General features: G+C 51.5%; 1 protein-coding gene across 1 annotated transcript; it reads left to right on the top strand.

The window, feature by feature from the left end:
* DSM5745_03441 (putative extracellular thaumatin domain protein) lies at positions 1-531 on the top strand (the record flags this gene model as incomplete). Its single annotated transcript, XM_026745457.1, has 1 exon — positions 1-531. The coding sequence occupies one exon, from the start codon at positions 1-3 to the stop codon at positions 529-531; it is 531 nt and encodes a 176-aa protein (XP_026606323.1).
* Positions 532-9,904: the final 9,373 nt, after the last annotated feature.

Below are 9,904 nucleotides of genomic sequence, written 5' to 3'. Positions count from 1 at the left end.
ATGATGTTCACCAAGGCTCTTGTTGCTGCTACCCTTGCCACCCTCACCGCGGCTCTCCCTCAGCCCACCGTTGTCCGTCGAGACGGCGGCGGCGCCGGTGTCACCATCGTCAACCACATGGACTCTGACGTCTACGCGTGGTCCGTCACCAACGGTGTCAGCAACATGCATACCCTCACTGCGGGCGGTGGCTCTTTCACCGAGAGCTGGCAGAGCAACCCCAACGGCGGCGGTGTCTCGATCAAGCTTTCCACCAGCCAGGACCAGACCGACGTCCTGCAATTCGAGTACACCGAGTCCGGTGAGACCCTCTTCTGGGACATGTCGTGCATCGACATGGATCGTGCCGCCTCCACCTTCACGAAGCACGGTTTCGATGTCGCCCCCAGCCAAACCTCCACCGACTGCCCCGCCGTCAACTGCCATGCAGGTGACACCTCTTGCGCTGAGGCCTACCTTCAGCCCAAGGACGACCACGCCACCCACGGCTGCCCCATTGACACCAGCTTTGTCCTGACTCTCGGCGCGTAAGCCCAGCCCGATGACGGGGGGCTGCGCCTTTCACTTCTTACGCTCTTTCGCGCAACTTTTTTTTTTCATGATATCCACGCTCTTTTACGACTTCTCTTCTTCATGATACTCCGCCACGGGTTACGCTTTACGCTTTCGACGAATCTAGGATGGGGTTTTAGGATAACGGCTTGGTTTGGGAATTTGGTTTTGGGAACGGCAGACGCCTTGCGCGTGACGCAGATTTGGAATAGATTGTTCATGTTTCATAGATCGCTTGTCTTGTCTTGCTTTCTGTTGCGGGTTGAGTACCTACTCCCCAGCTGCGATCAAGTTATACATGTATCTACTTGCGTTGCTATGTAGATTAAGATCATGTATAGATTATAGACTTTGAACTTAGTCCTCACTTTGTAACTCTCCTCACTTGTAACGTTTCTCACTCTGTAACTCGCCACTTGAAGCACTTTCCCCGCCTGCCCCCGCTAATTCTTGCTTCATGTCTACGAATTTCGTCAGCTCATACCCACTCCAACTTCCCTCTTCCTTGCCACTTACCTTCAATTCTCACCTTTCTACTCTCTCCGAGACTCTCCGTTACCTCCCATATTTCGCCGGGAAACCCCTTTGGATCCTCGATAGACCCAACCTCACCCATCAATTGCAAGCCTCCTCGACGTCTCATTTACGCCCCAATCCATAAGCCCTCCCCCTCCTCTTCTCAATTGCACCAAACCCCAATGCCCGATCCAGACTCAAACCAACCGTAACATAAATGAAAGGAAGATTAAACTCGCATTCACAAACTCTCCTATACAACGTGGACAACGTGCACAGCGTGGGCGCGGCTGGCGCCAACCTTACTAAGACTCTAGGTTAAAGTAAAGCTAAAACAAAGCCAACACTAGCCAACTTTAAGGCTTAAGCCACGCGATACTCTGTTCCATACACCATGAATTTTTGAAACAAACCTACTCCGGATATCACAAAGAGATCGTAAACCACAAAGAAATCCAACGGGAATGCACACCCCCCATTCTTCCCACCCGCCGCCCGCTTTGCCTCGGCCCATGGAGCACAGACGACGCCTCGGGACGAGGGTGAGCGTACCGGTACCGTCGTAGTGACGTCTGCCTGCATCTGCTTAACAATCCACGCGCGTTCCAAGGTCCGTGTGGGCTTTGTCTCGCTTTTGGACTCTTCGAGCCAGGCGGGTGGGGCATCTGTCAGACAATGAGATCGATGGATTTAAGCCTTGTGGGGACACGCTGGCGAATGAGTGCTCGGGGAATAAAAGAAGGTTATGTAAGGTACAGAGTTAAGCTTATGATTGGGCTGGGGAAGAGGGTGGGTAGCTAACCTTAATTTAATGTACTCTAATTTGCGGAGCTGGGGTGGAGCTAGGCCAATGGCTGGCTGGGAGGTATGAGGGCTATCTCCACTCCACCCTCTTCAAATTCAAGAGCGCTGCAAATCTGTGGTGGGGTGTGGTTGAGTTCTCTGAGACATTGAATGGCAACAGCGACGTGGTTCTTCTCTTCCTTCGGACTGGTTGCTTGCTGTCGAGGGTTCCAGATCCTCCCCCTCCCCTCCGACTCTTTGTCTTTCTCTTCGCGGAAAGGTGTCGTATGCATGGCGCCTGTGTGGCAATTGAGACTCCAGGGCTGAGTAGCACAACTTGAACTACCGAATCATGCTTATGTTAACAATTCTCTCTGCCTCTGAGTCCCACTTGGGATCGTGGATTTGCCGAGATTGTTCAATGCTCTGGATGATCTATCTTACTCAGTACTAGCGTGACTAGGTCATTCTTTGCAGAAATTATTCAGGTTACAGAAGGTCTGATCTAGTCATCACACTTAGTAGGTATGTTCGCTAGCTAGAGTGGGAGACGGAGCTGGGGGTAAACCGAAGTACGTAACAAGTGATTCAGAAGCCTAATCTGCTAGCTCTGGGCCCGCCAGAAGGAAAAGATGAAAGGGTAAACTGGTCAGTAACGCCTACACCAAACCAACACTGTCATTAGTACGTCGGGCCTTCTAGCCATTCTTCTCCCGAATGCACCCGGTTAAAACAGTCGCCTCGGCGGCAACACCTGCAGCAACTTGAGGTGCTACTAACGGCTCACCCACCCAGACGTGGTCCAGACAATAATGGGCTGAGCTAGAATATAATTCGGAATAGTTCTTTCTCTTTCTTCGTTGAGCCAGCCACCACTGATTCTGAATTGGGTTCCTCTGTCTGTTTCGAGATGCTGCTTGTAACCTTGGCTGAGTCGAGCAGAACGCACTCCGTAAGCAGGAAAATAACCCCGGACCATCATGGGAGCAAGTCTGGGATGCTCATGGACGTATGAATCGAATCACCGAGGTGGCGTTATGCTGGAACCATATCCCAGGTTCCGTGTTTGTCATCTCACACTGAACTCATGCAGTTGCAGGTTGGACGAGTTGCTTACAGAGACTCACAAGACTGGAGGCAGCTTTGTAGACACTCGGGGATTGAATGCTGGGACTTGCCAATTGGGGCTCGGGAACGTACAGTATGCTGTTATAGGAGTAGACCTGGGTTGGGGCAGAAGGTCGTAGTTCCGAGACTCTTCAAGAAGTGGCCACTAGTCAAATGTGATTGCTATCCCTGGTGTCATCTCCCGACATGAGGAAAGATAACGTCGCCATTAATAATATTGGGGTCCATTGGGTTGCAATGGTTCTCCAGCAGATCAAGGCCGATAGTCTCGATGTCCACAAATGCTTGTCGGATAAGGTCTTTGATGCCCTTTTTTCGGGGATCGTTAAGCAAGGAGATTGAAGAAAGAACCGATGGTGGAAACGTGCCTTCCATGTCTTGCAGAAATCAAGGGCAAAGCAAGAGCAGCATGAAGCCGGGATCTCCAATTCCTTGCTCCATCGCCAATGCTGTCGTCGTCCTTTCCACTTGACACACTCTTTGACGGTGCTTCGACGTCTCGTCATTATCGGTTTCACTTCCTGGTAGGATATAAAGGGCCAAGTCTTCGGAAGGTCGACCGACGTGCGTTTTGAATGACCCATGCTGCTGGATTTCTATCGCGCATAGCGGACATGCCCCTTCTTTTTCCCAGGCTCGTCGCTATACCGTGCTCGGTGCATAGATGACTGTACCTCTGTCGACGGCTTGTAGAATCGTGGTGGAGTGGAACAATCCGGAAACGCGCAGATATCTGGCATCAAACCACGAAATATATGCCAGGCCGAGTCAATTCTGTCTTTGACTGATGCTGAAGTAACAATAGAGGAATCTTCGAGTCGGACGCCTTGTCAACCAATTACGGATGATGTTCTGATGGTTGGAGCTCGCTGCAACGGTCTCAGAGAGCTTTGTTGACTCGTTTTCTGCATAGTCAATCCCTTGGCCTATTTTGGCTCGATGCCTTTTCGGTACTTCCAGGCTGCTTCTAAAATAGGTCATCATATCAGCGTCTGCACTTGGATATCTCTCCGAGACAATGTTGTGTCACTGGTTGCCCTTGTGTTCAGCAGCTGGTCATGGCGAACAGGTTTGGGATGGTGCACTCGAGGTGGAGCGTGTCTTATTCGAATTCACTGTGAAAGTGTATCGATGTAGTTTGTTGTTGTTAAAGAGTGTCTCTACTGGTCCCAATTCAGTTCGGGCAAGCAAGGACATCGAATAATTGTTCCTCGCTTGCCACAAAGCTCACTGCGTTTGTTTAGAGGCAGTATTGGGTATCCGTAGTATGTGCATATGTAGCTCTCATCTCATAAGACTTAGACATCAATTGTAGCGAGTATTTGAGGACACCTAGTTGAAACACTCAAGCCGGCCTGGTAATACTATGCTTTTCGATGTATAAGAGCGGGTAATACATATACTCAGCAACTTATTCTACCCACATCGTTCCACGCGGTGAGTTGAATCTCGAAGAATAAGCCGCAGGCGCATACCATATCCTGTTGGAGGTGCAGTAGCAGGTACCGAGCCAGGGGCCTCAGGCCACGACTATGGTAGGTACATGGATAAGCTGGAGGTCGTCCCTAGTCTACCCTAACTACCGAGTCCATCTACTGGAGCCATCAGCTCACGAGACCAACGAGTCGAGTTCCCTCGGTGCTCGCAAACCATCTATCGTACAAAACCCGAGCCTCAAAAATGAGGCGCTGTTTCTGGATGGTTGCACCAGTGGCGATGCCATCGGTTATCAACCTGAACAAAATGAAACCGGCGGCTTAGAGAAAGCGCCAAGGGTAGTACACACCTACTATCTAGTATAGTGCAGGCGATGCCAAGAAAGTAGGTTGTCATAGAGGAACACGATGGGCGAGTATAGTTACAATGAGATTGATAGTGGGCGTACTAGGGTATGAGCCGCGCAATAGCGTCTTCTGGGCATGTGCATAGTGCATGGACACATGCGCCTAAAATCTCGGAGATAGGTCCCGGTTTCAGACAACGATGATGGGCCATGGCCGATCAGATCACAGCGGAGTTCGAAAAGGAGGCGATCGTCGATTCTGGAATAAATGGATAGATAGGGGACGGAGGGTTAGAATTACCTTAATCGTCAGCGTGCATTGGGTTTCAATGGCTCGCGGGACTTGAGCTAACTATCGGATCTGAGGCTGACGGACGGGTCTGGCATGAAGTTGCCATCTGGCATCGGCGTCCGTGTTGGTCTCGGGGTTCGGATGTGGCTTGCTTATCGTTCTCTCTCCAAGTTGATCGGTCGATAAGGTGTAAGATCCCTGCTGTCAAGGTCATTCGATCGATGTGCGTATGCAAGCTTATCATCTTATCAGGTTGGGGTGATAAGCATTGGTAAGGTGATAGGATGCGCATTTGTGCAGGGGAGATATGCTGCTGCATTTATAGCAAGGTCCGCCGCATGGCTTTTTTTCGGCTCGATGGATGCTCATCGCCGTTGATGGTAGTGTTCTTCGTCGTGCTGTTCAAACACTGTTTAGGGTTGTGGACGGTGATGCTCTCCTTCTGCGAACGGACCGCAACAACTGAACCCCGCGCCCCGCGGCATAGTGCTGTACTCCATGTACCTTGACAGAATATATTGGAGTAGGAAACGCAATGGTTGAACTGAGCCACCAGGGATTGTGATTCGGATGTGATGTCGTACTCCGTTACTCTCATCAACATCTATACCTCCGCGGAGTGTCGATCAGGCAGAAATACAAGCGTCGTCGGGCACCCAATCCAAAGACGGCGACGGCAAGTCGCTGGATATCGCACACGGTTGGAATTCGGACGAGCGATGAGCGAAACCATGCTCGGGACCCGGTTATTGAGGTCAATGGAAGTGGATGTCCAGCTATCCATATCAGGTATTGAAAACCAGACGTTGGGACAAATCCCGCATCCTTGTTTGAGATTGACACAGGATTATGTTTCGGGAACGGTTTCACAGAGCTGCCATCCATCCGTCTGGACTCCGAAGAGGTGATAAGCTGTCAGCCCCGATTGAGAGTCCCAAGTACCAACCCACCGTCTCCAGTCAGGAGAGGACCCCATGAGCACCCCACGCGCAGAAACGCGCCATCGCAAAAGCAATAGCCCATCAGCCTCCGAAGCTTGAGTTTCTGATCCAGATCGCTGGGTTTTGTTCCTGACAGCGAGCTAGTCTGTCATACGGGGAGAGAAAGCGATATCTGGAAATGAGAATAGAGGCAATAATCACAGCAGAAATGCGATACCAGATTACGCATTCTCTCCCGACCATCAGAATTCGAAGAAGAACGCCGACGTCGCTCTCGTTCTCGTTCTCGTGATACTGCAGTTCACATGCCATGCCGCCCAACTCCAGCTCGGCTGTTTCCGACAGGCAACGGCGGTGGACACTGGACACAGTCAGTTGACTCGAAGCTCGGATGCCCAACTGGGACGCCGCATTGCGTATCCCCTTCGCTTCTTCTCCGCCAGTCATCCACGATGACCACCTTGTCCGTCTCAGGTAACATTGTTCCAATCCTCCGTCGACTGTCCGTCGAGTGCCCGGCCTTCACGCAAAAGCTGGAAGCGTCTTGAGCACGTTCCGAATTACCCAAACAGTCGAAGCCGGCGAGGGCGCCAATGGGATAAGCTCGGTTGTCAGCCTGGTCTGCACGTCCGATCAGACAACACCTGAACGGTTGGGTTGCGGAGGTTCTTGAGGGAAACTGTTAGTCATAGAAACAGGGGAGGTACTGAAGGGTAGGACTGAAGGACTGGCGGAGAGGACCGGCCGGACGAGGCTTGGAAAATGCCCAGGAATGAGTGGCTGGATAAACCCCGCATATGCAGAGCAACAGGTTACAGCGATGATGATGTTACCGGTTGGCGACTGCGTAACGTTTACTAAACAGAATATCAGGTAGGTAACGATGCTGGATATCTTGTTCCTAGCAGTGGAGAATTCTGTGGAATACTTGCACAGTGAAGCAGGTGGAGTTGATCGGGTCCGATCAGACCATAAGTACTTCGTATCGAGTCGATTCCCATGGAGTGATGCAGGCAATAAGAGGCCGGTAATCGAGGTGAGAACAAGTAACGCGCGGATATGCTTGCCATTCCTGGCAGGATCTCCAGTCCTCCGAGGCCGGAGCAGGAACCAAGCATAAGATACTTACGCGTTTGTGCTTGTACCTAGTAGGGTAAACAAATGTACTCAGTACGGAGTACGCAGCGCCTCATAGGCAAGCATGGAAGGTGGCAGAACAAATTAACCGCAACAATTTGACGAATAACGACGACTGTCACATCAACAGTCATAGTATGCACGGGGTACGGAATCCGTCCGAGACTCCAAAAAGAGGAGAGGTCGATCCTCAGATCCCCCGCTAGTGCACTCCCCTAAGAGGAGATAGTGGAAACTTTGGGTACGAAAACGATTTCCCGCCAGATTACGGAGTAATTGTTCATAATTATTCTGTATGCTGTGTGCTGTGTGCCATGCCATCCTCGGCTGACCTTCCTTGCTGGCATGCGCTCGACCTCGACGAGGGGCTGGGCTGGGGTCAGATGCCAATTACGCGTCCGAGCTAGAGTCTGGACTCTCTCGGGGAGACGATACTTTCTTGCCTTTTAGGCTTTTAAAGAGAAGGATCTGATCCCTGATCACACCATGAAATTTCCGGTTTGGACTCGGAGATGTCGATGATGGCGGGGAAGAAACTAGATGATGGACCGTGGCATACAGCCGAGCTGCGCCTGTGAATTGAGGGGATGGGAGTGAGAGTCTTCCTGTACCTGTGCCTTAAGCCGAAGTACCAGTATCTTCTGTTCTGCCAAAGCCTAAGGGGTTTCTTGGTGTCTGACTGCCCCTGTCGCCTCCGCATTTCGCTCGCTTATATGCAAGGATTGTCAGCATGCCAGCTGTACTCCGTAAGGAATACGTATAGATATTCGTCAATCTTGTGAGATGGGGCCAAGTCTGGGGTAATATCGGGGTGAATCTGGAGTTCTTTGTTGAATGTTTGCTGTCTTTTCCAGTGGCACCGACGGGAGTTCCCTTGCGGATCCACATGTCACTGAACAATGAAGACTACAAGGGACTCGGGAGAGGCACAGAGGTACAGAGATACGCAGGTTTTAAGATCGACTCGACCCTGGTAGATTAATGTATCTAGCCAGAGCCGGTTGTATCATCAAGGCATGCGTTTCGAATCATGATGCTTATTTCCCCGGTCGGTGTCAGGTTAAGTGCATGCATGACCGCGGCCAGCTCGTTTAAAATTAGAGGTCCTAGACTAGCTCTCCCCTGACTCTGACAAGTCCAGACTGGCAGAATCCAGACTCAGTCAGCCAAGACGTCCTTGCGTGCGCCTTGACTTGGCCCTGCGGCTTTCCCCACTGGGTAATCCGCACATTCGTACACCATACGGAGGACACGGGCGATGATTTCTCGTGGTATGGTGGTGACGCTTCCGTACCACAGTCAGCGAGGTATATTGCACAGTGCTCGCTGGTACACGGTACATTAGAGTAGAACTACTCTTGAGGCGCGGTCGTCTGACGCTCGACTGCCTAGTTCAGCTTCCGAGTTTCAAGCGACCCGACTCAGCGGAGAACAGCACAGATGGTCCAAGCACGCGGACTAATTCTCATCCAATCGCTGCCCTGTAGCCCAAGCCAAGGTTAAGCGTGCCGGTAAGCGGAAGCAGAAGGAAGATCGGTGATTGTTCACTTCCACAAATACCAGAGGAGGACGACCGAGTACGAACGTCCGGGGAAGAACCGTCTGGATCTCGAATCGTATTTGTACCAGCCTGCCAGATTGGATTTTGCTTCAGCCATTTCATCATCTGATCCCTGTCTCGATCCTGATCCTGAGCCTGATCATCTGAAGATACAAGGTTCGCTGGTGTCATTTGTGGAATGGAGTCCGTGCTGTGTTTGAGGGTGGATGGGAGCGAAGATCAACCCACTTCCCCAGATTCAGCACTGGGTGGTTTCGTGTTCCGCGACGCGGCGACCGGGAGGGAAATGAATTATTTAAAAAGGAGAGTCGGGACAGATGCAGACAAAAGGAAAAGAAACGCAAGATTGGCCAGGATGCAGGGCCCCGAAAGGAAGAAGGTCTGCCGTCAGCAACTCGCTTCTCCGCACGGCCAAAGCCGGAAGGGCAAGGCGCTCCTAGCGTGGGGTGCCAGCTGAGCCGTGTCGATGCATGTAATGACCGGGAACCGAGAGGTATGTATCAAAACATCGAGACATTGGAAGGGAACTCGGTGAGTCTCAATAATGCCTAATAGTCGATGGACGGGGCTGGGCATTAATAGTATCGTTGACAGCGACTGCCTGAACCGCCCTCTGGACGGAGTCAAGGCACCCACCAAAATAGAAAACAGCACATCTGCAGTTCGTAATCAAAGGGGAAAGGCCAGAAACGATCAGTCTTTGCAAAACAACTGGAACAAGGAATCCCCAGGCGGCGGTTGGCTTCCCCCAGCTCCGGCGTCGGGGGCAGAGATTTCTGGGTTGGAAAGGAAAAAGCAACGCGCAGTAAGAAAAGCGCAAAAGGTTCTAGCAAAGTTTGTGCACATCCCCGCATTCTTGAAGTGTCATCAAATACAAGAGATCAAGTTGCCTCCAGGTGCCTTGGGTGTAGCAGGTACCCACTGATCCTCATTGCGAGCCCAGTCATACAACCAGATTGTATTATTCACTCAAACCGGCCTGCTTAGTCTGAGCACATATTAAGAGTTCAGGCCCGTCGCCCTCCTAGTCGTTTAGTTTGGCACCTTTTGCTCTCTCGCAAGCAGCCAAGCAGACCAAACGACCCTCGCCCCCACTTCTCAGGAACATCACATCACTCTCTCCCATCCCATATTCCCATCCCATCGCCCATCGCTCTTCTTCCCTTGACACGCCCTCCTTCAGTCCCCCGGTGCTGTATGGGATGTTGTCC

The sequence above is a fragment of the Aspergillus mulundensis genome (genome assembly GCF_003369625.1).
Source record: "Aspergillus mulundensis strain DSM 5745 chromosome Unknown scaffold_2, whole genome shotgun sequence".
NCBI classification, from domain to species: Eukaryota; Fungi; Ascomycota; class Eurotiomycetes; order Eurotiales; family Aspergillaceae; genus Aspergillus; species Aspergillus mulundensis.
Note: the sequence above shows the minus strand (reverse complement) of the source record. Positions and strands in the feature narration are given on the sequence as shown.